The 27961-nt window shown below is 38.7% G+C and overlaps 1 protein-coding gene across 1 annotated transcript; it reads left to right on the top strand.

The window, feature by feature from the left end:
• On the top strand, positions 1–27942 carry HABP4 (hyaluronan binding protein 4). The gene is made up of 8 exons (XM_074855175.1): positions 1–394; positions 9851–9998; positions 10892–11047; positions 11240–11311; positions 13058–13141; positions 24277–24445; positions 26189–26362; positions 27422–27942. The coding sequence occupies exons 1-8, from the start codon at positions 112–114 to the stop codon at positions 27476–27478; spliced, it is 1143 nt and encodes a 380-aa protein (XP_074711276.1). The 5' UTR covers positions 1–111; the 3' UTR covers positions 27479–27942.
• Positions 27943–27961: the final 19 nt, after the last annotated feature.

The raw sequence follows: 27961 nt of genomic DNA, 5'->3' as shown, positions 1-27961 counted from the left end.
GCGCCCCCCCCCGCTGTGCCCGTTGGTTCAGCCCTACGCAGCGGCCGCCCCGGGACCGCTGCCACCTCCGCAGCGCCGGGAGCGCGGGGCGGAGGGTAGCCGTCCGCGGCGATGATGAAGGGGACGGTGGGCAGCCAGGTGGCTGCCGTCATGCAGGAGAGCTTCGGTTGCGCCGTCGCCAACCGCTTCTACCAGCTCCTGGACGACGAGTCGGACCCCTTCGACATCCTGCGCGAGGCCGAGCGCCGCCAGCAGCAGCGCAAGAAGCGCGACGAGGCGGCGGCCGCCAGGAGGGCCGGTCCCGGCGGCAGGGCGGCCGGCGGCAAGAGGGAGTCCCAGAAGGAGCGCAAGCAGCCCGGGAGTCCCCCCGCGCTCAGGGCGCCGCCGCAGCCCGGTACGCCGGCGGCGCCTCCTCAGCGGGGCGGGAGCGCCTCCGGGGGCGGCGGCTCGGGGCGGGCGGTCGGTCCCGCGGGGCGAGCGGCCCGCCAGCCGGTTTCCCTGAGGAGTGAGGTCCCGGCGGCGGGGTGCTGGTGCGGGCAGCCCGGGACCTGCAGCGCGGCGTGGCTCGCCGCTGGCTCCGCGCTTGCCCCGCCTCTTGGCAGCCGTGGCGTGGCGTGCAGGCGCTTGTCGGTAGCGGCATCAAAGCAGAACTGAGAAAACCCAGTTTACTGTATTTTTGTCGTTGCTAATGCTTACCTGGAAGTCCCCTTGGGCAAACAGATGATAACTGTCGCGTAACTCCGGGTGGCCGTGCTTGGGCACCTCCCGACGCGGTCTTGCAGAGCTCGCCCGCCAGACGCGGAGGGCTTCCAAGGGGAAACGGACCTTTGCACGTGTGAATGAAAACTTAAGAAATAGTCCTAAGAAACGAATGGAAGAGCATTAACTCTTCCACTGCAGCATCTGTCGTTTTCATGCTGGTTTAGCGCCCCTGCTGATGCTTTTCATCACTTGTCACCCTGGCCGTTTTCCGTTGGTGTTGGTTGTTTTCTTGGTACCTCTGAGTTGTGTGGCACTTCAGCTTCTTCAGGGTTATAATGTGCCCGGGGATCTGTGCTTAGTTTTCCTTAAGCTTGCACTGACGTCCAACCTTTGAATAAAAACTTGTTTCCTGGTGAACTCTTTAGTACAGTGTTCAGCGGTGGTCTAGGTTGCTTGCCAGCTGCTGGGTTTTGATGGTAAATGTTGCTTGGGGGAATAGGGAGCCAGTCCTCTTTGCAGCAGAAGGCTTTGCTGGGCTTTATAGCTCCTTGCATTTGTAGGCGGTTTTGTTAGTCTGGTTGTTATTATTTACCTGGTGTTGAGCTTCAGGTTGCTAGATTCAGTATTTTAAGTATCTGAGAGCTGGCTGATGGTTTCCAAATATTGAGAATCTCTGCACAGAAGGTTCAGGTCTTAGCCTCTTGAGTTGTAAATTCCCATTCTTCTGCAGCAGGCAAGGAAGCTTAACACATTAACTATTCTTAAGATATTAATTTCTTCCTGTAGTAAAAGGTCCTGTTAACAGTAACTGAACTGTGTGTTTTAATGCCCTAGAAAAAGGTGTGACCTTTGAATTGGGATTCTTGCTTATCAAGTTGTTGCCAGTGCTACCAATTCTATTGCTTAGACTTGCGGTCTTACACTGCTCCAACAGTGATTATCCAACCTCAGGGAGCAGAGAATCTTTCAATGCGAAATATGCACCAGTCAATGAGCATCTTTGTAGAGGATTATCTTAACAAGTTGTCACTGTCCCTCTGTGGTTGTTATGTGACTTTGTCAGAGATCTCTGCCAGTAAGACCAATATGCACCCTAGTAACAGGCTTATTTTATTTAAAGGATACTTGGCTGTGGTTATCAGCAGAAGCCAAATGAGCCTGTTCAGTGAACAGCAGAGTCTCAAGCTTTGATGAAGAAGTTCTTGAACAGGAACGGGTGGTTATCGGTAACCTACCAGGAGTGTGGAATTTTGTGAAGAGCATCATTTATGTCCTATTTGTCTATAGGTATCTTAAACACACAGGTTCAGAGTGTAATTCTGTGGTAATACACAGTGACCCACTGGAGTGTCTTTGACTATTTGTTGCTACCTTGATATTAAGAAACCTGGTTTCTCATATAGACACAGCAGGCATGTGCACCTTGTTTTAATTTCCTGCTAATTTAAAATGGAGAAAAGACTGCTGGCTTATAGTAGCCTTTGTGAAAGTGAATTAACATCTATCTTAAGAAGAGTTATTTGCTCTGAAAACGCTGCACTTCCTTCTTTAAAGGAAGTGGCCATCCTGGATTTTGTGTGTGCTGTATGTTTATGTCTTGGGCTTGTTGTGAAGTAAGGACTGTAAATGTATAGCATCCAGGATTCTAACTCAGGGCAGAGAGTTGAGACTTGGCCCTGTCTGTGTGCTTCTCCTTTGGATGTGCTGTGTTAGCAAGCCTGCTCTGAAGGACAGAGATCACCCTAGTTGTGAAACTAACGACTAAACTTGTATTTAAAAAAAAAAAAAAAAACAAACAGCCAAACCACAAAATATTTTGTTTCCAGTCTCTTAGTGATTTTTTTTTTTTTCCCCTGGATTTTGGGCATAACTGTGTGATTTCATTTCACTGATTAGGAATTAAACACCATAAAGAAGCATCTAGAGCCCTCTGAACAGCTGAATCAGATTCTGATATTATGGTTGAAATGACAAAATCCAGTCTGCATTGTACTAGTGTTCATAGAATCATCACAGAACCGCCCAGGTTGGAAGGGACCTCAAAGGACTGTCTGGTCCAATCTTTCCTGGGAAAGGCAATCTAGAAGAGATCATCTAGTGCCCTGTCCAGCTGCATCTTGAAAACCTCCAGTGACAGGGACTCCACCATGTTCCTGGGGAGGTTGTTCCACTGAATGACTGTTATCAGTTTCTTTCTGATACTAAGATGAAACCTTCCCTGTTGCAACTTGTACCTGTTGCCCCTTGTCTTCTCCATGTGGCTCCTTGCGAAGTGAGAGCCTCCATCCTCTTTGTAGCTCTGTGACGTGGCCCCCCCACTGAGCCTTCTCTTTTTCAGGAAGAGGAGACCCAGCTCCTTCAGTTTTTCCTTACAGGGTAGGCTCTCCAGCCTTTTGATCATCTTCATAGTCCTCCCTTGAACCCCGTCCAGACTGTTTTGTCCAATTACTAGGGTGTTTTGCTTGTTTGGGTTACAAAAAGTCTCGTTAAGTTTCACAATTTTTGCTTTATTATTGTGTTGTTTCTTGAGCATATTAAATCTGAACAAAATAGTCTTCATCTTTAGAAAGACTTGAAGAAGGCCTAGTACTTCGATCTTACAATATATAAGAAGTCTTACAGCAGTCTGAGGGACTTCTTTTGGTGCTATGTTTTGATGTTAGAGTGGAAGGTTTACTCACAAAGTTCTGTAAGTGGACACTTCTTTATTTAGTTCTTCACTGCGTTTTCCAGAGGAACTTTTACTGAATTTCTGGAGATGTTTTCAGTTTGAAACAAACCTCCTAAGAGGACTTTGCCAGATAATTCAGTACTTTGACATTTAGAATCCAAACCATTTATTATGAATTGACACTGTAAGGAGACTGTTTAAGTAGAAAATAGACTCCTATTTCCTAGTCTGTGAAAACCTACACTTCTGACCTTAATGATTATCTTTTCTCTTTTACTGACTCTCTTGTTTTGTGATTTTTAGACTGTATGCTGAGGATTTGGGTAAAGGCTGTTTGTAGGTATTACAGCTCTTATAATTGCACCACTTAACATTAACTCAGTTCATTCTTAGCACAGTGGCCAAATAGCATTTGCCAGCTCTTTATTCAAAAGGCCCAGTTGCAGAGCTTGCATTCTTTACCGGTCCAGGCAAATTAAATTTGTTGATCATGCAGTAATAAGCTCTGTTCTGTTGAAATCTCTAAACCTTTGTTGCTAATACCTCTAAAAGGTTTTCTTCTTTCATGTACATTTGATGACTCGTGTAACATTTAGATGTAGTTCCTGAATACTATGTGTTTGAGTTTTTAGCTACAGTTTTAAGTTAATATGACACAGAATCTATCTGGGGAATTTTATACTGACTGCAATTTTCTTATTTTTAAATAATTTATTCAAATATAATTCAGTTGCATAGTCATAAGGATTGTCTAGAGGGAAGTTGCAGTAGATAATTCAGTAATTGTGTACTGGCACACATGGAAACAAAATACCACAGAATAGAGTAACTCCATGTGTGTTTTTTTAGTGTGTTGCATGCAATAGCTGAAGCCTTTTTTTCTGTATTTTGGGATACTGTGGTATTATTCTGCAAATCATGTAATTAGCCATGCTTTAGTTCACAAAATTAATTGCCTGAAGTTTGGAATTAAAATCACATGGATACACACACGCTAAGGGGAGGAAGTAAGGTTGTTTGTGCAGACTTAAATCTGCTATACTCTGAAATAAGTCCCTGAGAGTGTGAACAGTCTTCTACTATTTCCAGTTAAGCAGCTTTATTGTAAAGGAAGATCGGTTCTCCTTGTATAGGTATTATTGTGTTACTGAGGTGGTAATGAAATAGTGTCTTTGCATGCAACCATAATTAATGACAGAGATCCTTGCATTATAGCACAATTTCTCCACTTGCCCTTATTCCAGACCAACTGGAACAGTATTCCTGTTTGGTTTTTGTACTTGCTTCATCTACTCTGAACTCCCATTAAATTCTTTCTTGAAGCTCAGATTTTTTTCATTTTAAAAATGAGCTGTTAAGCTGAAAGCAGAGGAAAGAAGGGTTTCTTCGAGTAAGTGGAGAGATTTGAACCTAGGACCAGTGATTGTGCTGCTGTGATCTTTGTTTTAACATCTAAAATGCAGTTGAATCTTGTTCAAAATGAAAAATTTTAAGACTAGTTTAAATTTTTTATTTTGTAGATGGGTGGGAGGTCTGTACTAAAAGAGCTGTGAGAGAGACAAATAACTGAAGTTTGCTGGTACAATGTTATTTAGCCTAGTAGAAGAGTTGCAGTGCAGTGATACAAATTACATTCTGTAAACGAGCTATAAGATGACGCAGGATAATTCACTATCAGTAAGTGTAAAGTAATATGTATGGGAGAACGTGGATCGAGGTAGGGGGCAGTGTTGCAAGCTGTATAGCTACATGGAAGATTTTTCGAATTCAAACTATTATAGTTTAGGAAAGAGAGTTTGGAGTCATTGGAACTGTTAAGAATAGAACAGCAGGTCTATTTCCAGTTGCCATCTAGGGGAGAAGCAGTGTTGGGAATTACTGAGGTAGCAGTAGCAAGGAAAGCAGAAAAGGAATTGTTATGCCTTTGAAGTAATCTCACCTTCCCATGTCTTGAAGTGTGTCTGCTCTTTTGGTCACCTCAAAGATGTTAAAACTAGAAAAAGCATACTAGAGTGACATGCATGATGAAACTTACAGAAGTGTTCATGTATTGGGAGAAATTTAGATTAAGTTTTTTGTTTTGAGAGGGGGTGTCTGAGGATACAAAAGGAGTGTATATAGGACTGCAGATGAGGCTTGGAGAAGGTGAAGAATATTTATTGGTTCTTATTTTACAGAAATAAAGGGATATAATTTCAGACAGATTTTCTGAAATAAAGAATGCTTTTTCTACAGGGAATATAATTGAGCTGTGGCCCTCTTGCTGTAGGGTGATGTTGATATATCAAAGCATATATCTTTTCAGGCAGGAGTCTGGATGAAGACATGGCAACCCATCTGTGGATCTGTCCTCCATGAATCAATGCTTAATAGTCTCTGATTCAGAAAACCACTAAGGGAAGATTGCCATGTGGAGAGTATTTTGTCATTGTTTTTTTCCTTCAGATACATGCTATAAGATACACAAGTCTTTCATCCAGGTACTATAGGTGCTCTAATGTTCATCCGAACTGAATCAAAACTACACACAGGTTGCCTTTGCTCTGTTCCTGTGTGTGCTACTTGGGCAAAATAGGAATGCTCTTCATTTGACACATCTTCATCCCAGACTGCATTTGTGAAAATGCAGCATGGATGGAATTGTCTCGCTGGGTTTTAGCGCCACCTATTTTGGTGAGATGAGTTGGTCTCAGGCTTGTGAGAAATCATAAAACACTATGATGCAATGTTGTCAGCTGGATTAGGTCAGAATACAATGTTTTGGTGCTCTTTGCAGCAGTAACCTCCCTCAGACTGTGAATTGCATGCCAGCTCCCACCTTCACCTGCCATGCTCCTTACGTAAGGGAATGGGGGAAATGGAGCAAGATTTCTGCTTTAGCTTGTAGCTACTGATAGCAGTTGCAAGCTGGGCTCCTTGTGGTGCCTGTCTAAAATCAAGGTTTGCTGCACCAAAACTGTTTTTGACCTTAAAACTAAAAATGTAAAAAAAAATAAAGGAGAGCACACTGTCTCAGTGGGGGCCAGTGAAGAGCCCATAAAACCTAGAAAACTATCTCTTTCCAAGCAAAATATCTGGGTAGAGAAGCTTGGTGAGAGCTAGACAACAATGCTGAAAAGGCAGCTAGATTTTACTGTGTTGTTTTAAATCTGTCTGTTAATACATAGCTATCCAGTGTCTGCGAAATCGGGCAATGCAGGTCTTAAAAATACAGTTTCTGCTTTCCCAGTTGCAAGTTCTGTGATACACGCTTATTAAAAACACTTTTCTAGAAAGTCTTGCTATCTAAATGCTGCAGCATAAATAAAACTAATACTGGTAGTAAAGTACTATTGTGAGGAAGGTGAAAACTACTTAAGTACATTAGCTTTGTATGATTTAGAGTTTTAACAAGGGCTTGTAAAACTGGGCTTTTTTTGTTTAGCAACTTCTAGTTCTAGTAGCTGGTAATTTTAGTATTGACAGACGTCTTTCTAATAATAGCTCAGCTGCTGCTTCTGGAAAAAAAAGAAAAGCTGGGTCTATTGAAACAGTTTGAGCATCAAATTTCTCTTCTGATTCCTCAGTTTAGAAAGTAAAGTGACAAACAACCAACAGATTGGGCTGCTGCAGTAATCTCCTGGGGAAGCTGTGGTGAGGTGGGGAACGGTGGGCAACTGTAAAACACAGGAAAACCACCTTAAAGAGAGTCTAAACTAGGTTACTGTGCTTTCAGCATGATATTTATTTGTAAGACCTCAGGTAGATGATCCACAAAACTCCAGAGCTTTTTTTGTGGTTTTGAAGAAAACCTGCATACCAGTCTGTATATACAAACAAGCAGACAAAATTGGGGTGTACTTGGAGATGTAGTTAGTGAACATTCAAACCATATCCCAGTTCTTTTTAAGTAAAAGCTATTATGGCAGTGCTAAACAAGATTGCTCATGTTTGGGTTTTTTTTGTTTTTTTTTTTTTTTTTTCCCCAAAGGGTAGGTGGCCCTTCAGCTCCTTAAATAAAAATGAGCCTGTGTTGGGACAGACATACGGCAGAGGATTAAAATCAGATAGCTTATGCTATCACTGCTGCCAAGGTCCAGTTTAGTTAGTTTGCCTTTATATACAGAGCTGAAAGTTGTGCTGGTATTTTAACTGATAAAACAGGTCACAAGCTTCTGCCCTGAGGGTGATTTGGTTTATTAGAGAGGTGTAGTTGCAGCATATTGTTGTAATCCACTGCTGCATGTCTGACAAACCAGTTAAAAATGTTTTTATACAGGTAATAAGTGCCACAAATAATCTTTCTAGTATTTAAAAATCCAACTGCAGTAATTGTTAGCATCAAAGTGAGATAGCCTTGCACTGAAATCATAGTAGAGCTTAACTGCTTTGTCTAGCATGGTCAGTGCTAGTGATAAGTAATACACTGGCATATCTGGCAAGAAGACTTGTTTTGAAGTACTTTTAAGTACTAAAACCAGAGACCATCTTTTTAAAATGACTTTTGCATCTTCATTTTTTTGCCATTGCTTTATTAGTTCTAAGGAGCTCTTTGAAGTTGAAATTGAGGATAATTCTAAGTATGTAGGGAAGGTGGGCTCTGACTACTGCATTCTTGCCAAGTTACTCTATTTAGGATAACTGATGTTTTTGATAGCCAGTGAGAGGCTCAAAAATAAATAAAAATGCACTCTTGTATTGCAGTTGTGCATCCAGATCCGAACAAAGTAAAAATTAGGTCAGAAATGAGCAGTCACTTTTTCCACAGCAAGATTCCAATTTGGAATTAACACTTGTATAGTTGGTGCAGTTGAGATGTACATAGAACAGACATGTTTCCCAGCAGCATGTCAATTCTGTATTCTTTATAATTTTGCTTTTTATTAAAGCATCCTGGTTTGAAAAACGTACTCAGAAACTGATTTCAAAAGTTGTCCTTTATCCAGAGATTACATCATAATTTTTGGGTTGCAAATATACTTGCTGCTTTAATGATCAAGCAACTCCAAACCCTGAAAACAGAGAATTAGTGGAATACATTATGTCACGTGGTTTGTAGTTTAAAGAAAACCAAAGCTAGGGTTGCTTCTGCAGCAGAAATAAAACTATCTTCTGTTTACAGATATGACTGTCCTTACTACATAATAAAAAGCTTTATTTACCACTCTTCTACCTTATTCACTGAGTAGATCTTTGAAGTTTTCTTTTTAAAGAAGTTGTTACAGACTTCATGCTTGCCACCTAAGCTTTGATCAGAGATCATCTTATATGTGCATTTCTGTGGAGCTATGAATTAATTTGTATCTTAATATTGTGACATAGGATAGCCTTTTTTCTCTTTATGTGCTAGCAAGAGAGGCACAGTAGTCAGGACTGTCATTTGTTCAGTGACTTTCTCGGCATTGCAAGGGTGCTACTTGTGGAAAGAATATCTTAGTTTTGTTGGTCTGAGAAGAGTGTTTCTTTAGTTCTGAGACTGACTGACTTAAACCAACACCTTTTTCAGCAAATAGTGTAAGTACAGGGGCCTAGCAGACAAAAGGCTTGCTTCTGGAAAACTTTGTCCTAAATAAAGCCCAGGCTTTGGGAAAATGGGGAAGGAAGCACATAATGAACTTTATTCTTATGCTAGATGTATATGGGTTGAGTGGATAACCTCAGTTTATTCTCTTATAAATACACCATTTCTCTGCATTCACCTTACCCAACCTGCTCTTCTTTAACCCCGACAGTGGCTGAACAAACTCCAGAAAAGCTTAAATACATTTTATCTTGGAATATGTTGACATTCTAGAATCAATTAGTGGTGTGGAAGCCTTTGTGCTTACTGCTTGGGTTTCTGTCACTTAAACTCAGTGACTTGTAGTCTTGGTGAATGGTCCTCTTCTCCATAGAACAGTAATAGAAGGAGGTGACCCACTTCTGGTTGTTGGATACCATAGCTGTGAGCTTAAAGTAGAGGTCCAGGCTCATACTTCTAAATTCAGCTCATCAGGCAGGAGGTGTGTTGTCTCATGATCAACAACTAACACCTGTCTCTAACAGTCCTTCTCTTTCCCCCACTTTCATTGCTCCTGCAGCCATCTTGCAATTCACATTTTCCATTGAAGCTTCTCTGCCTTGTCCTGTAGGACACTAGGAAGATCTTTGAGAAATCATGAGAGAAACAGTTTTTATTCTTGATTTCTGTGACTTAGTGTGAGTGAAATGAGATTTTTCTTCAGCCTGTCTTTTCTGGAAATGTCTGAGCTGTGTCAACACCCATAGAGTTTTTGCCTGAGGCAGATTCATCAGTGCAGAAGGGAAAGTAAGTAAATGCCTTTAAAATACACAGTGTCTGACAACATGAACTTTAAGTGCTTTTAATATTTTGGTGGACTTGGGAGTGGAGAGGGTAAATCAGAAGACTGTAAATAACTCATTTCAGTCAGTAGTTTGGTAACTGCAATTCAGTTTGTTATTAAACTGTTAGTAACCTGTATCTGTGTGTTTGTGTAGGCCAGAAGCGAGCACCTAAACGGGGAGAACAGCAAGGATTCAATAACAGAGGAGCAGAGGTGAAACAAGACAAAACTGAATGGAGACCATCTTTCAGGGAATACCGTTCCCATGAAACAGAAAGACAAGTGGAATTCACAGTGGAAAGGTATGTGTCATACAGGGAGAAGTAAGGTGCCTCGTGGAGGATCTGCACAGGAATGGGAAGGGAAAGACTTAACCCTCTTAAGGCAGATCTGGGAACCAGACATGAATTGAAGGCATGGTTGCATTATTAACATGTAGATTTGTTGCAAGACAATTTAGTTCATGCCCATCAGAGCTGTAATTTCAGCTTCGTCACAGATTGGTTTGGAGCAGTTTTGTTAAATGTTAGAAATATAAGATGAAACTGAAAAGTGTAAAGATCCGAAAATGTAACCCCTAGTCTGGAACATAAATGTTCTTTTCTGAGCTTGCCTACCAAGCTTTGCAGAACATGTGGTGCAGGTTCCAAGTTGAATGAATTTTACTGTTCAAAGTGAAAATAAATGTTTGTCATACTGTTTACTGCTTGGTCAGTGAATGCATATCAATTTTGCTTTCTTTATAAGCACTAGAAAATTCCACATAAACCTTTAACGCTTGAGTGTGGCTGTTCTTGATTTACATCACAATAGTTGGTATTTAACAAGTTCCCTGAAATTTTTAGCAGTTGCATATAAATCTGGGTTTAGACAGTGGAGCTATTGCCTGATAAAGTTGCTGAAGATTTGACAGTTTTGTAATGTCTTATTTAATGTTTTCAGTATTATCAATAAACAGCTGATCTTTCTATTCCTGTTATCTGTAATAATTCCCACGGGTTCAGTTTATGTTCATTTTTAATGACAAAACTAATACAACTGTACTGTGTGCTGTGTAAAGATGCACTCTAAAAATTGTACAGTAGCTCTTATATACTGATGTCTCACAGCTGCACAAATACAACCACACAATTTTTTTTTCTCCTTGTTAACTGTTTTGTAGCAACAAAAATCTCACTAGAAATTTTCTTTTTAGGCCAACTGAAAGATTAGACCGTGAAAGGCCAATAAGAGGTCGTGGTGGAGGAAGAGGTAGAATGCGAGGTAGAGGAAGAGGAATAAATAGAAGTTTCGATGGCTTTGACCAAAGAGGAAAACGGGAGTTTGAAAGACAAAGTGGGAATGATAAAACGTAAGTGTTCTGTGTGCTGCTTCTTACTTGGTGTACAAGTAAACAATAGTCAGCACTGCAGTAGTGTCTCCTAAGTATTCTGTTCCCTTCTTTTATATCCAGGTAGGCTGGCAAAAAGTCAATACTGGTTTTAGTCTGAGATCCTAATGAAAAAAAGCTCTTGAACTCACAGAACCCTGTTTCTATCTTTAGAGGAATGAAAGCAGATGACAAAAAGGGTGGAGGTGGAGCTTGCAACTGGGAAACAGTTAAAGATGATACAAGGTAAAATATTATCATTGTGCCCACCACAGATCATGATTTTCTGTGACCCACCTTAGATCACGATTTTCTGTTCATCAGTTTCATGTCCATTTTTAGCTTTATAAGCCTTCCTTTCTATTAATTGTTGTGGTGAATGTAGCTTTACAGTTTTCTGAACTAGTCTCCTTCATGTTGGTGGGATTAAATTGTATCAAAGGCATGGTGATGTTTCTTCAATTAAGACTGCCAAAATCTTTTGACTGGGGCCAAGTTGTCTTTTTAACTGAAGTAAGTTATGACTTTTCCCAATAGTCAAGTAAGTGGGACTCTGGTTTTTAATGGCATTGCTACAAGATGCCGATTAAAAGATTGAAACTCTCAGTGGGCTTAAAGTCCAGTCTCTTAAATTTTATGGATCATTTCTAAATTGCAAAGCTGTAATGTGATTCATTGTGGTTCTGGAGGTAATATTTAGCACTGAAATATGTTTTAAAGCTCACAGTAGGATCAGTAATAGAATGTGATGGCTTATTAATGGTCAGTTAGATAAAAGAAAATTGGGAATTTTCTGTTCAATTCTGTATTTCTCTTACTGGTTTCTTTTCAATTTGCAAAAAGCTCACTGGAAATGTCTGTTTTTGTCCATTCTTTGCACCAAGCAATATGCTACTCTTTCCAGTAGCTTTTGTTCTCATATACATCTAGAACTCTTTAACTGAAAGCTGATAAAGGACAGAGAAAAGGCAGTGCTTTGAACTTACAGCAAACATCTTTGGACACAGTTTCATTCACAAAATTGTTTTAAAAATAAATTTTTAAAATTTAGATTGTGGATTCAGGCAATCTGACTAAAAGGTTGAAAAATACAGCACTGATGGGTAATAATTTTGGGGCTTGATATTCAAGTTCTTCTGAAAGGTTGTAATATTTCATACTAAAAGTAAAAGATTGGTTAGGTACTCTGGCTTTTGAAAAGAGAGGATCAGCTAGGTTAACATAGTTGTGAGCTGATAGCACAAAACTAGCTGACCAAAAGCACAGCTAGTAGTTTCTGTATGATGTCAGGGAAGGTTGTGTGAACTTCCTAAAGTAAAAGAAATTTAAGATTCCTTATATTTATTCTCACTAGTTAAATTTTTCTAGTTCGGTAGCATCAGAACTTATGATATAAACATGAGATATTAATGCTTTCCTGTGATATGGGTTGTGTGTGTGGTGACAGTGACATTAAATTGGAGTTGTCTAAACAACAATTCTAAAAGCATGTCAGTGCCTTAATTGTGCTCAGTGATGCATCAAAGCCAGAAGGTGTTAAATGTGTATGCCTACCAGTAGAATGAAAGTAAGAATGCTACTGCTCCCACTTGACAGTGAACTAATGTCTGTGTTACAGAAAATATTAACTTGGAGTATGAATTTTACCATTTGAATAGTTGAAAAGAAACAAAAAAGCAAGCTCAAACATCAGTGATACACTGTAACCAAGTACTGGTATTAGTATTCACAATTGAATTATTTTATTTTCCTGCATACTTTTAATTTCTTTTGATTAAAAGTACATAGAAGTTGGATTTTCTTAATACTTCTCACATTGTTAGTTGCTCAACTAGCTACTTAGTAGATCTACTTTCTGTTTATGTTCCTAGAGGTGGTGGTTCTCTGTTTTTTCCCCTCCCTAGGAATTCTGGGGAAAAGTGATGTATTGATCTGCAAGGCTTTTCCCAGTGTGCCTCATGAAGACTTTGTTTCTTCTGTTTGCTGTTTTAGTGGGATGGAACAGACTGCTCCAATGGAAGAGACTGCAGAAACAGCTGAGCAGCCGGGGGCATCTGAAGGAGAGCATCTGAACAAGTATAGTCTGACTAAAATATTTTCTTTCTAAATACAAAGAAAACAATTGACTGTTACTGATATACTTGTATTGGGAAGGCATACCTGAAATATGAACTATGAAGTTTTGCTAGAGCACATATACTTATAAATAGAAAAGCTTTGCCTATATTTGTGAGTCAAGAAAATGCATCCTTAATTCTGGCTAAAGCTTGGCTTATATGGCTGCAGATTGCATTTAGTTGTCCAGTGATGCTTACATTCCTACGGTTTGGTGATAATTTAAGGAGGAGCTACCTATTGTCTCTTACCTTTTTTAATTGGCTAATTTGTAAAAACTGCCTTGCTTTTTGAAGTTCTCTGAGAAAAAGATATTCAAGGTGCCTATGCAATTGTACAAACACAAGTAAAATACACTAAGATAAAATTCTCTGACTCAGGATTCATCAGTCACTAATACCAGGCAGTTGTCATCTATTCATTAAGACCCTCTGCAGAAGTTTAAAAACTTGCTGGAAATAGTATTGCAGTGAACCTTAGAAGTAGGGAAACAGAGAGAAATCTGCCCCTTGTCTTCTAGCTTTCATTCTGATCAGTGTCCAGTGAGAATTTACTTCACAGCAAATAAACACTGACTTAAGAAAAAGTAACTGGACGATCTTGTCCAAGTAAGATACTTTAAGGAATAATCAAATAGCTTATAGCATCTCCTGATGAGTGAAAGAGGGTCAGTGTAATATATCAGCCTTCTCTTCTGTTGCTGTGAAGCCTTTTTTATGTACTGATGCAGCTCCAGTTATTAGTGGCCTTCGTTCATTTCTTAATCATAAAGCTGGCTAGACTACAAAACCTGTTTTATAGGTTCAGGTTGTATAACCCTGTAAGAAGCTGAGTTGATACAGCTTTGATTCTTTTAATTTTAAACTAGCTTTTAATATAGCTAGAGGTGGGTATACATGGGGAAATCAGTCTCTGAAATTGAATAACTACAATTGGATTTCCAGAAAACTCTTCCTAGACTAACTTAAATCGGATAGGTAGTGTAGATAAACTGTCAAAAATGCACTGTATTAGCTAAATATGAGAACAGTTATTCAGGTTTTTTTCAGCTTCTGGTACCTTTACTTGTTTTAGATTGTTTTTACTCCAATTCAAGCTCTTTGTAAATGTGTCCTGACATCAGTTCCTTGTAGAGTGCAAGGCATGAGAAGTATATGTAGTGGAAAAGGCATCTCATAGAATCTGCCAGTTGTCTTTAATTCTTTTCCCTTTCTCAGAGATCACTAGGTATTCAGTCAGACTGTGAGCCTTTCTGGAAATTTTACTCCTTTTTGTGTTTTTTAAAAAAACTTAGTTTAGGAATAGTCCACTGAAACCTGTAAGATTCAAAAATGGAAGTAACCTACAAGTACAAAATTCTGCATGGTGTACTCTTTTCAGTGTGGTAAGTACTGTCCTGAAGACTCACAGATCTGTATAAAAAATATGAATTACATACACCTCATTGCACTTACCTTTAGGGTTAGTGTCATCTTGGTGACTCTGTGTATTATGAGAATAGCGCCTAGGTAATTAGGGATGGCTGTATGGCATATGCCTTAACAAGGTGGAATTATTTTTGTTGTTCTTTTAATATTTAAAAGCAAAAGCTGGTGGGATATGGTTTTCAGGCTTCAGGATGTATTTTAAGGTCTTGTATGCTTAGGTTGCCCCTGCTCTCCAGAGTTGCTGTCTTCTGACAGGTAACACAAATCAGGAAAAGATTCTAGCTAGGCTACCTTCTGCTTTCGCTACAGCTTCAATATTGAGGGTGTAGGAGTGTGTGTTTGCTTAAGCTACTGCTAGGATTGTTCTCATTCTGACTCTTACACGCAGTGACTCCAAGGAATCCATCTCTTTTCTACTGCTTATTGCTGTTGTGTGCTTGTACTGAGGAAGAGATGGAAAACTTGGGTTTATTTCTTCTCTCATTCTCTTCCCTGTTGTGGTGGTTTAAGCCCAGCCAGCAACTAAGTACTGTGCAGCCACTCACTCCTGGCTCCCAGTGGGGTGGGGACGAGGATTGTAAAAAAGTAAAAGTCATGGGTTGAGATAAGAACAGTTTAATAACTAAAATAGAATAAAATATAAACAATAATAAATAATCATTGTAATGAAAAGGAATATAACAAGGAATATAACACTTGCCCAAGAAGCGACAAGTGATGCACAATGCAATTGCACCTGCTGACCAGTGCCTCAGCAGTGATTTGCCCCCCCTGGCCAACTCCCCCTAGTATCTATGTGAAGCATGACATCCTATGGTATGGAATATCCCTTTGGCTAGTTTGAGCCAGCTGTCCTGGCCATGCTCCCACCCAGCTTCTTGTGAACCTGCTCACTGGCAGAGCATGGGAAAATGAAAAGTCCTTAGCTTAAGCACTACCTAGCAACAACTAAAACATCAGTGTGTTACCAGCATTATTCTCACACTAAATCTAGCACTATATGAGCTAGGAGGAAGAAAATTAACTCTACCCCAGCCAAAACCATGGCACCTGTTGTAACTGTTTACATTAAAAAGAAAAAAGCATTTCTGGAAATTTGGAATAATCTGTCTGCGTGGAGGTACTGTATAGCTTTCTGGTGTGGTACTGGATAATTTCAGTGCAACTCTGGAAAAACTTCTATGGGCTTCTGTAACTCATGGGGTCTTGTCTCAGGAACTGTGTCAACATTGCTGTTCTTGAACTTCCATTTGAAAAGTATTGCAGGACAAGAGTTTCTTTAATACTGCTCTAATATAAATCAAGTTATTTCCTTCCATATCTCCAAATTTCCTTGAGTGTATCAACAATATCTATCTTTGTTTATAGCATCCCAAACTGCATGCTAATAGTTGTTTTCCTGCAAGTAGTAAGTATAAAATTTCCTCACAGCTGCTTTCTGTTGAACTTGTCTTTGCAGTCTGAACCATGTAACACACTTGTGTTGAGTGGTAATTCAAATGAGTAGATTTTTCTTTTTATTCAGGATGACACAGTTTGATCAATTCCTATCAAAGGTATTTGCAGAGTTAGTATTTATTCTCTGGGGTTTTCTTCCATTTCTTCACACAGGACTTTCTTCCTTTTTGCTGGCGCTATGTATTCTTCTGGCTACTTAATAGGAAGCTTTCAAAACTTGTCTTCAAGTTCACTGAGGTATTTACCTCTCTGGTTTGGTTTTGGGTTTTTTTCCAGTAAGGACATAAAGATATCCATAGACCAAGCCAGATCTTCATAAGTGTTTGGTTCAGTGTTTTTCTTCTATAATTAATATATACAGTTGTCACTTAGTCTTACCTTGTTTAACTTTTAATTTTGCTATAACTGGTGGTAATGCTCCTGTAAATGATATTTTGAAAAATTCATGTCATTGATTTCTTGATAAAAGCTGAATAAACATTTGCTTTGTGCTGCTGAATAATACAAAAACTGATCTGAAAAAAGCCCTCTATTATTATTTTTAATGACATGAAAATAATCAGCCAAACAAGTGAGCTGAATGACATTCTTTTCCATTTGCATTTCTGCATATTAATGTGTTCATGTAGAGCAGTTCCTGCAAGAGAGGTATGCACAGTAACCAAGGTGTGACTTAAGAGGGTTATGATCACCCATTGAAAACACTGAGGTTCCATTACTGAAGGTTCCCATTTGATATTTCGGTATGTACTTGCATTGTGAATTCAGTTTGTTTGTGTCCAGAGGCTGTGCTGTCTGGCAATATTTTGTAAGCATGATTGGTGTGTCAAGGAGCTTATTAACCTGATTAATGAAAATGCACACCAAGCAGTTACCCAAAATGCATAAGGTTAGAAGGTAGAAAGTAATGCATGGAGTGCACTTCCTTGCAGGCTTGGTGCCTAAAATAACCTGCTACAGCCAAGTCTCTGTCAAAATGTGATATGCAGGTTCCTGTTGCTGTGCTTCAGTAATGGGAGGTGTTACCCCTTGGGAGTCTTGGCATCCTAAAACAAGTTTGTACTGCTAATAACCTAGCTGGTTGAAACCATCCTTCGAAGTAAAAATCACACTGTACTTTGCAGTTGAAAAACCAAACACTTGCAGTGTAAATCCACCAGTGTTTCCTTTAGGACAGGCAAGTGGTTGTTTTTGATAGATGTGTAGTTTTCAAAGCAGTATCTGTGATTGCTTTTTTGAGGTCAAGTTGCTGTGTGGTGAAATGTCCTCGTGTTGTCTTATGATCATAGAAATTTAGATATGAAAGGGGTCTTGCTGGCCCAAAGCATGACCAACCATACTTGTGCCGCTTCTCATTCCTGTCTAGTTGATTTAAATGTCCTCTACTGATAAGACATTTCAATGTCCCTTGATGGTCAATACTTTGAAAACAAACTACTGTGTGTGTTTTTATTATTTTCTTCCGAGTGTCTCTCCTCAGCATCATGGATATGCAAAGTTTTCTTTTCTTTTTTTTTCCTCCCCTTTCTTTTTATTCTGCTGTGGTGGTTTGACCTTGGCTAAATGCCAGGTACCCACCAAGTCGCTCTATCACTTCCCCCACTGTCCCCTTTTTTTCTCAACAGGGCAAAGAGGGGAAAGAAAATAAGATACGGGGGAAAAAAACCCCCACAACCTTTGTGGGTAAAACAAAAGCAGTTTTAAAGCAAAAGTTTAAAAGCAAAGTGAAGCAAAGGTCCGCGCGCGAAAGCAAAAATAGAAAACAGATTTCTTCTCTACTTCCCATGAACAGGCCATGTCGGGCCTTCTCAGGAAGCAGGGCTCCAATACGTGTAGTGGTTGCCTCGGAGGACCAAGGGTGACCCCACCCCCTTCCTCCTTTCTCCCAGCTTTATACTGAGCAGACGTCATATGGTCTGGAATATCCCTTTGGTCAGTTCGGGTCAGCTGTCCTGGTTGTGTCCCCTCCCAAGATCTTGCCCACCCCGTCCCACTGTGGGGGGGAAAATGTCGGAAAGAGCCTTGGTGCTGTGTAAGCACCACTCAGCAGTAGCCACAACACCAGTGTGCTATCAACACCCTGCAGCTCCCAACATAAAACACAGCACCATGAGGGCTGCTATAGGGGAAAACCAATTCCAGCTCAGCCAGACCCGGTACATCCGCCCTTTCCTTTTTGCCCCTGCCCTTTCCCCCCCTGCCCTTTCTCCAGCCCCCCCGCTTCCACATCAACACCCCCCCCCCAAAACAAAAAATAATTATTTTTTCCCGCCAAAAATTATTTTTTCCCGCCAAAAATTATTTTTTCCCGCCAAAAATTATTTTTTCCCGCCAAAAATTATTTTTTCCCGCCAAAAATTATTTTTCCCCGCCAAAAATTATTTTTTCCCGCCAAAAATTATTTTTTCCCGCCAAAAATTATTTTTTCCCGCCAAAAAATTATTTTTTCCCGCCAAAAAATTATTTTTTCCCGCCAAAAATTATTTTTCCCCGCCAAAAATTATTTTTCCCCGCCAAAAATTATTTTTCCCCGCCAAAAATTATTTTTCCCCGCCAAAAATTATTTTTCCCCGCCAAAAATTATTTTTCCCCGCCAAAAATTATTTTTCCCCGCCAAAAATTATTTTTCCCCGCCAAAAATTATTTTTCCCCGCCAAAAATTATTTTTCCCCGCCAAAAATTATTTTTCCCCGCCAAAAATTATTTTTCCCCGCCAAAAATTATTTTTCCCCGCCAAAAATTATTTTTCCCCGCCAAAAATTATTTTTCCCCGCCAAAAATTATTTTTCCCCGCCAAAAATTATTTTTCCCCGCCAAAAATTATTTTTCCCCGCCAAAAATTATTTTTCCCCGCCAAAAATTATTTTTCCCCGCCAAAAATTATTTTTCCCCGCCAAAAATTATTTTTCCCCGCCAAAAATTATTTTTCCCCGCCAAAAATTATTTTTCCCCGCCAAAAATTATTTTTCCCCGCCAAAAATTATTTTTCCCCGCCAAAAATTATTTTTCCCCGCCAAAAATTATTTTTCCCCGCCAAAAATTATTTTTCCCCGCCAAAAATTATTTTTCCCCGCCAAAAATTATTTTTCCCCGCCAAAAATTATTTTTCCCCGCCAAAAATTATTTTTCCCCGCCAAAAATTATTTTTCCCCGCCAAAAATTATTTTTCCCCGCCAAAAATTATTTTTCCCCGCCAAAAATTATTTTTCCCCGCCAAAAATTATTTTTCCCCGCCAAAAATTATTTTTCCCCGCCAAAAATTATTTTTCCCCGCCAAAAATTATTTTTCCCCGCCAAAAATTATTTTTCCCCGCCAAAAATTATTTTTCCCCGCCAAAAATTATTTTTCCCCGCCAAAAATTATTTTTCCCCGCCAAAAATTATTTTTCCCCGCCAAAAATTATTTTTCCCCGCCAAAAATTATTTTTCCCCGCCAAAAATTATTTTTCCCCGCCAAAAATTATTTTTCCCCGCCAAAAATTATTTTTCCCCGCCAAAAATTATTTTTCCCCGCCAAAAATTATTTTTCCCCGCCAAAAATTATTTTTCCCCGCCAAAAATTATTTTTCCCCGCCAAAAATTATTTTTCCCCGCCAAAAATTATTTTTCCCCGCCAAAAATTATTTTTCCCCGCCAAAAATTATTTTTCCCCGCCAAAAATTATTTTTCCCCGCCAAAAATTATTTTTCCCCGCCAAAAATTATTTTTCCCCGCCAAAAATTATTTTTCCCCGCCAAAAATTATTTTTCCCCGCCAAAAATTATTTTTCCCCGCCAAAAATTATTTTTCCCCGCCAAAAATTATTTTTCCCCGCCAAAAATTATTTTTCCCCGCCAAAAATTATTTTTCCCCGCCAAAAATTATTTTTCCCCGCCAAAAATTATTTTTCCCCGCCAAAAATTATTTTTCCCCGCCAAAAATTATTTTTCCCCGCCAAAAATTATTTTTCCCCGCCAAAAATTATTTTTCCCCGCCAAAAATTATTTTTCCCCGCCAAAAATTATTTTTCCCCGCCAAAAATTATTTTTCCCCGCCAAAAATTATTTTTCCCCGCCAAAAATTATTTTTCCCCGCCAAAAATTATTTTTCCCCGCCAAAAATTATTTTTCCCCGCCAAAAATTATTTTTCCCCGCCAAAAATTATTTTTCCCCGCCAAAAATTATTTTTCCCCGCCAAAAATTATTTTTCCCCGCCAAAAATTATTTTTCCCCGCCAAAAATTATTTTTCCCCGCCAAAAATTATTTTTCCCCGCCAAAAATTATTTTTTTCCGCCAAAAATTATTTTTTTCCGCCAAAAATTATTTTTTTCCGCCAAAAATTATTTTTTTCCGCCAAAAATTATTTTTTTCCGCCAAAAATTATTTTTTTCCGCCAAAAATTATTTTTTTCCGCCAAAAATTATTTTTTTCCGCCAAAAATTATTTTTTTCCGCCAAAAATTATTTTTTTCCGCCAAAAATTATTTTTTTCCGCCAAAAATTATTTTTTTCCGCCAAAAATTATTTTTTTCCGCCAAAAATTATTTTTTTCCGCCAAAAATTATTTTTTTCCGCCAAAAATTATTTTTTTCCGCCAAAAATTATTTTTTTCCGCCAAAAATTATTTTTTTCCGCCAAAAATTATTTTTTTCCGCCAAAAATTATTTTTTCCCGCCAAAAATTATTTTTTCCCGCCAAAAATTATTTTTTCCCGCCAAAAATTATTTTTTCCCGCCAAAAATTATTTTTTCCCGCCAAAAATTATTTTTTCCCGCCAAAAATTATTTTTTCCCGCCAAAAATTATTTTTTCCCGCCAAAAATTATTTTTTCCCGCCAAAAATTATTTTTTCCCGCCAAAAATTATTTTTTCCCGCCAAAAATTATTTTTTCCCGCCAAAAATTATTTTTTCCCGCCAAAAATTATTTTTTCCCGCCAAAAATTATTTTTTCCCGCCAAAAATTATTTTTTCCCGCCAAAAATTATTTTTTCCCGCCAAAAATTATTTTTTCCCGCCAAAAATTATTTTTTCCCGCCAAAAATTATTTTTTCCCGCCAAAAATTATTTTTTCCCGCCAAAAATTATTTTTTCCCGCCAAAAATTATTTTTTCCCGCCAAAAATTATTTTTTCCCGCCAAAAATTATTTTTTCCCGCCAAAAATTATTTTTTCCCGCCAAAAATTATTTTTTCCCGCCAAAAATTATTTTTTCCCGCCAAAAATTATTTTTTCCCGCCAAAAATTATTTTTCCCCGCCAAAAATTATTTTTCCCCGCCAAAAATTATTTTTCCCCGCCAAAAATTATTTTTCCCCGCCAAAAATTATTTTTCCCCGCCAAAAATTATTTTTCCCCGCCAAAAATTATTTTTCCCCGCCAAAAATTATTTTTCCCCGCCAAAAATTATTTTTCCCCGCCAAAAATTATTTTTCCCCGCCAAAAATTATTTTTTCCCCGCCAAAAATTATTTTTTCCCCGCCAAAAATTATTTTTTTCCCCCGCCCCCCCTTTTTCTCTGCCCCCCTTTTGTCTTTTTTCTTTCTTTCTTTTCTCCTCAGCATCTCTTTAAGGGCTTCCCATGTAGATCATGTAGTTTAGACCTCATATCTGTCTTGCAGATGAACTTTCTACCTGTTCTCATGTAGAAAACATTACTCAGTTGAGACCTTGTTCCACTCTATCACCACTGACGTCTTGGGTTACCTCCAATACTCTTGCACAGTTTGGGGGGTTGGGGTCCCTCCTTCAGAGCTTCTGCTTTGCTAGTGGTTCTTTCTGTATTTGGGTGGCTGATGCTTTTTGCCTGAAAGTAAGTGTTTCTGCGTGTCCTTGGGACTACCTGGTGGTGGTTGTTTTGGTTGTTTGTTTTCAAATCACTCGCTTGGTCAGTCAGTCCTTCAGTATTCTTGAACACTTGTGCTATTGCCTTTTTCTTTTGCAATTGTTGTGCCACAGAAAATGCAGTACATGTATTATACATTACACTGCAGGTAACAGCACAGAGCTGGCCTTAAAGCCCCACTCAGATGTTTGTTCTACTGTTGCAGATTGAGAGATTGACAGCTACTTCTCAAGTACTTGTTGCAACGAGTTCTGTTATCCTTCTACAGCTCTTGCCAAGACTGAAATAGTGTCTCCCTAATGTGGTGAAAACTTCATGGGAGAGGAGGACAAAAGGCTTCCTAAAGTTCAGATCTGCAGTGTACTGATTCTGTCCTGAGGTAGTTGTTTAGGAAGAGATTAAACCACTTTAATAGAGCCCCTTTTTATTAGTTTACATTCTCCTTTTTTTTTTTTTTTTTTCCTTCCCCTGGGTGCTTGCTTTTTCCAACACCTATTCCCAAAACTGAAACTTCAGATAATTGATCAAAAATTATCTGGCTTCTTGCTCTTGAGGATGACAAAATGTTTGGGGTGCAGTTGGTTCTTAATGGTCTTATACATGAAACATTATCTGTTGTTTTTTCAGAAGAAGCTGCATCTTTCACCAGTATCCTTTTTATTTAAAGCATTTATTTTATTTTATTTACCATTAATTTTTTTTCTTAACAGTCCTTCTAATATAGTTTCAGATCTTCTTAATTAGTATGGAACTTCAAGCTGCTTACCAGTCTTTTAACATTTAACTTCTGGTTAATCTAGCTGAATTTTCAAAATAACAGGGCATGAAGGCATATCAGAGGGTAGGCATATGGTGCAAGACTTGCATATTTTTTATTTTTCTGTGAAGCGCATTTAAAACTGTATTCATCCTATTCATCCAATCAGTTCTGCTTCTACCTGTCATATACTGGGTGCTTCAAGGAAAATATTGGATAATTTTGACTGGCAAGAAACAGAATGTTTCTCTGCATGATCAAGGAGGAAGAGATATAGGAAGAGATATAACAGGCCAGTTCCTATATATATGCTAGTTCTAAATGTACAGAACACTCCCAGCAAATGTGTGTGTTCTGATGGGGTGTTTCTACAACTTCAAAAACAAAATGTGCAGTTCACTGACTGTCATTTGATTCTGCATCTTTCCATGATAAATTTCCAACTTGCATCTAATCAACTGTGTATTTCCATTGGAAAAATCATCAGCATTTGGTAGAAGAAAACTTGGAACTGTGATTGAGTGAGGAAGAACAAATCCATAGTTCTTCCACCAGAAGGGACTTACTGAAATGTTTTTTTTGAAAAATCGGTGTTGGGGAAATACTTAACCAGGTTTGACTGCTATTGTGATGCATAGCGGTTTTGTGTGGAAGAAGAGATAAATGTTTTTTCAAGTGTCTGGGAGCAATCACTGCAAGTTTTCCTGTAGTTCCTGGTACCTGGCTTGTTTCTGCAGGGGAAGAAGTGATCTTATGGTGATGAAGTGAGTTGTGCTCCCCGCATGTGATGCTGCTTAGTAAGGAATAGCTCTCTGCAAATATCGTTAAAAGTACACCTGTAGTGTAGTGTTTAGTTTTGTCTTATGTATCTAGTCTTATGAATACAGACATAAAGCCTTGGACTCTGTCTTTACAGTTCAAAAATATGCAAGGCAAACTCTGATGTACTCCATATGTTCTCCTTTGTGACAAATTAAAACTGGACTAGGACTAATCTGGTTTTGCAAGGTGATAAATACTGTTTCCTTGTGTGCTACTACATCTGACAAAAGAAATCAAAGAAGCATCTTGTGAAATTAACAAAGGAAATGTTAATAATTACCTAGAAGATCCCATGGTGTGATCATCGTGTCTTTTTGACTGAAAGCTGCCCTGAACCGTGAATCCATCTCATATTGTCATCCTGCAGTATGAGTCAATAAAACATGCAATTAGGTTGTTTTAAAACTTCTTGCTATGCTTTTTTATTATGGCTGTATTTGCTAGGAGTTGATCCACTTTTAAACAGTAGGGTTAAAAATATGCCAGATCAAAACACAGCCTGGTTTTGTCTAGAATCTGAAGTGCTTGAACTTACAATGAGACTGGATAAATACCAGAACTTACTACAGGAGGCTGGAGATAGCATTTGTTCATACAACTATGTTCAAATAGGCCATAAGTATATTTTCCAACTTATATTAATTTAAAACTTGCACATCAAGTTACTGTGGGGAATAAGTGAAATTGAGGATAGTAATTTGGTGAGAAACATTCCAAATGTTTTGTTTAGTATCCTTACTTTAGAGATTAGTGTTCTTGTTCATCCTGGCTTGTTTTTTTAATGGTTTTTACTTTACAACTATAAACCTTTAGAGTTGCTGAAGGAGAGCCAATGGAAGAAGTAGTTCAAGAAATGACGTTAGATGAGTGGAAAAATCTTCAGCAACAGAATCGACCAAAGCCTGAATTCAACATCCGGAAGCCAGAATCCACTGTTCCTTCCAAAGCAGTGGTGATTCACAAGTCAAAATATAGTGATGATGTAAGCATTGCCTCAGGAATTCTGTAAACTCTGCTTTATGCCCACTGTTAGGAAACTGTCTCTATTCTTTCTCTACTAGTTTTACTATAATCTGAACAGATTAGAAATCAGTATCTAAACTCTGTTACTGTAATGACATATGTGCCCCAAAACTTGCTTTAAACTTACCGTCTGTTCATTTTCTTCTCTCAGATCATCACCCCTATTTTGTATGCAAACACCTAATATATCAAGTTGTTCTACTTTATGGCTCAATCTTAGCAATATAAAACTTGTGTCCTTGCTGCTGCCACCTATGTAGATCTCTGGTAATGCTGCTAGAGAAACTTTGGTTTACTAAACAATTCTTATCCTAACTTTGAATCCAATTTAGCTTACTTGCCAGTATACGCTTCCATGTATGTATTAAATTTGGGTTTTGTCATCTGTTAGTCTGGATGCTAAGTGTCCTATTTCTCATCTGTGCTGGATCCCAGATTTCATTGTGCTCTTGAAATATATGGATTTTATTTTTTTTTCAGTTTTAGGGTCCTGCTTCTTAGAAGTAACTCTCAAGAGCTTGTTCTGTAGTAATGTGCTTTTTTTGCCTCCTTTTCCCCAATTTTTATTCCATGATATTACTGGGATTGACATTTCAGGGACAACTTTCTAGTTGATATAATTGGGGAGAGAGGGGAGGTTTCTTACTTACAACTACATGACAAGTTCCTTACTTATATTTCAGATTCTGGGCATAACAGAAGTATGTTCATATAGTTGTTGTCTAGTATGATGGAATTCTCATCCTTAAAGTCTGCATGCACATATGAATACACATATTATCCTTTGTCTGGTTGTAATATTAACATCAAAACTTGCAGCTTTTTAAGACTTAATTGTCTTAGATGACTGAGCTCTTCCAGGGACAGACACTAATACTGAAGTGACCTGTGCCCTTTTTAGCATGCCTTTTGGTGGTCACAGTTGCTGTTATCCCCTCTTCTTTCTCTGAGGGGGATGGTGGTGGGGTGGGGAAAGTATCTTTCACAAGCTCTGAAGAGAGTATGCAAGTGTGTGAACAGTACATGGTGGTTTCTGTTCTCTTTGCCTGTGAAGTTTCTTGGCTGGCAGTATCAAGGGGCCTTGTCAAAATGAACATAAAATAGGATGTACAGGAACTGTGTGACATGGACAAGTCAAATCCCTGTGTTAGACATTGAATAAAATAAGTGATTCATCACTCCATGGGGTGAGTTTATATATATGTTATCATTACTACAGCGCACATTAAAATTATGATGGGAAATAGGAATACACAGAGTTAAAACAACAGTAATCTCCTAGCTGCAGACAAATAGACTGATAGATCGATTAGTGGTCAAATACTGTGCTTTACTATGGCCTTTTAACCATTACTTGAAGATAATTACAGGAGTAAGTAGCTTAAGCCTTATTCTCTGGTCTCTTAGAAAACCTCATGGGTGGGATTTCTGAAAAACCTCTTCAGTGCTACAGAGCTGGTACAGAAGACTTTGTTGCCAGGACTCTCTGAGCCAACAAAGAACTATCCCAGACATCTGGGAAGCTGCAATTGCCTCACCTCTGTTAAAACCCTGTGCAAGTTAAGGCCTGTCTCTTATTCTGGATGTCATCTTCATTTATCTGCTTCTTAGTCTGTAATACAAGTGTGCATGTGTATATGTATCAGGGAGGGGAGAAGGCTGTATGTGGAAGCTGTTGGCTTTAATCAGATCTTCTTTTTAGTTGCAGAAATACTTTGAAGATGACTCTCATGTCTTTCGAAGACCAGTGAATGACATAACATCTCAGCTGGATATTAATTTTGGGAGTCTTTCTCGCCCTGGCCGTGGATCAAGAGGAGCACGAGGTGGTCGTGGCAGACGAGTTGAAGAGGCAGGACCGCGACCAGAAGTAGCGGTAATGGCTTTTATGGTTTTTGTTGTTGTTTTCTTGGAGATTTTTTTTTTTGCTTGTTGGAGGGTGTGTGTGTCCTGCCTTCTTTCATGTGGAATTACTGGTTTCCATAATGACAGGCTTGTTTCTAATTCCTGCCTCATAGTAAGTTGGCCTGGTTATTCTGAGTTGCTGACCCATACCATGTTACTTAAAATTAAATACTGGTTCAGGCTTACCACTCTTAACACATAAATTTCAGAAGGTCTGATTACTAATTGCTGTAATGGTAACTAGAGGAAAGGATGCAATGAAGATTTGTTTCTGCAATGGGTTTTGATATAAATTGGGAAGTAATTAAAATAACTAAAGGCTTGTATCCCTTACAAAAAATTTCAGTGTAGTACAGTAATAGTACTTTGATTATTGAGAGTGAGATCAGTAAATCTGGGATCCTACCAATGAAACATAATCCTACAGCATCCTACATAATGATACAAGTGTTCAATATAATCAATTAAAAAAACCCTTCCACTGACCTTTTTCTTTAAAAAAAAAAAAAGCGTTTCTGCACTGAAAAACAACATCTTTATTCTTCATACTAACTGAAGGTCTCAGTTTACTTCTGTCTAGTATGAGTAAAATACTTTAAGGTTGGGAACTTACAGAATGATACGGAAGTGATTTGATTCATTTGTTTCATCTGTATGAAAGAGGCTCTTTGTCATAACAGAGCACAGAGTTTAAAACTACAATCTAACATGTGCAGTAGCCTTAGAATGTAAAAAGATAATCATGCTGCTTCTAAAAACAGACAGTGTTTTGGATGAGATGTCTTTACTTTTTTCTTCACTTGTGATCTGGTCCTCCCCAGGCAGTAGATCAGCATTATAAATACATTCACACTGAAGAAATTATAGTAGTCTTAACTTCTGAGATAATGCTTAGCATTTCTGTGATACTGATGGATACAAAGCATTGAATAGAATAATGAACCCTTTTCAGGGTAAGATACATATGCATAGCTATCAGAAGCTTCTGAAATGCATTAATTTTTATAAAGCTTCCTTTCTTACTTTGTAGGTGCAGCTTGTTGCTCCAAATCCTGACGATCCTGAGGATTTTCCGGCTCTAGTTTGAAGAACCATCATGAATGGTGGTATCTCAAAGTAACTTTGGTGTATCTGTGAAGAGACCAGTTTTATGCTGGTGCGGATAAAGTCTGTTTCTACTGGAAAGGTGGTTTGGGTGTTTGGTGTGGAATGATTGCAGCCCTCTGCTAATGGAGTTGGGTTCTGGAGGTACCAGTGGGCTGGGATCCTGTCACAGGTTCCAGTATCTGCCTCCGTGTTTGAAATTCTATGTGAAGGCTTACAGTACTTCACTACAAGTCTTCAAATGAAGTTCAAGAGTACAGTGTTTAAATGTGTATATAGAGTTTATATGAAGTTCTCCATGACACCATGGTGAAATGTAAACTGTACAATATGGTCTGCACTTGAGACTGTACTTAACTGCACATTTGAAAGCTGCTTTCCCTGTTTCTTTGAAGTGTGTATTTCACCCAGTCACAGAGTTTGGCAAATAAAGGAAAGTGTCCATTGGTTTGGGTTTGAGGTATTT

Source organism: Strix uralensis, chromosome Z, assembly GCF_047716275.1.
Source record: "Strix uralensis isolate ZFMK-TIS-50842 chromosome Z, bStrUra1, whole genome shotgun sequence".
Taxonomy (NCBI): Eukaryota; Metazoa; Chordata; class Aves; order Strigiformes; family Strigidae; genus Strix; species Strix uralensis.
Note: the sequence above shows the minus strand (reverse complement) of the source record. Positions and strands in the feature narration are given on the sequence as shown.

Excerpts from the sequence above, each read along its gene's own strand:
- HABP4 (XM_074855175.1), top strand. The coding sequence starts at position 112 with ATGATGAAGGGGACGGTGGGCAGCCAGGTGGCTGCCGTCATGCAGGAG. Across the intron at positions 11,312-13,057 it reads ACAGTTAAAGATGATACAAG|TGGGATGGAACAGACTGCTC; the intron begins GTAAAATATTAT and ends TTGCTGTTTTAG. Across the intron at positions 13,142-24,276 it reads GAAGGAGAGCATCTGAACAA|AGTTGCTGAAGGAGAGCCAA; the intron begins GTATAGTCTGAC and ends ATAAACCTTTAG.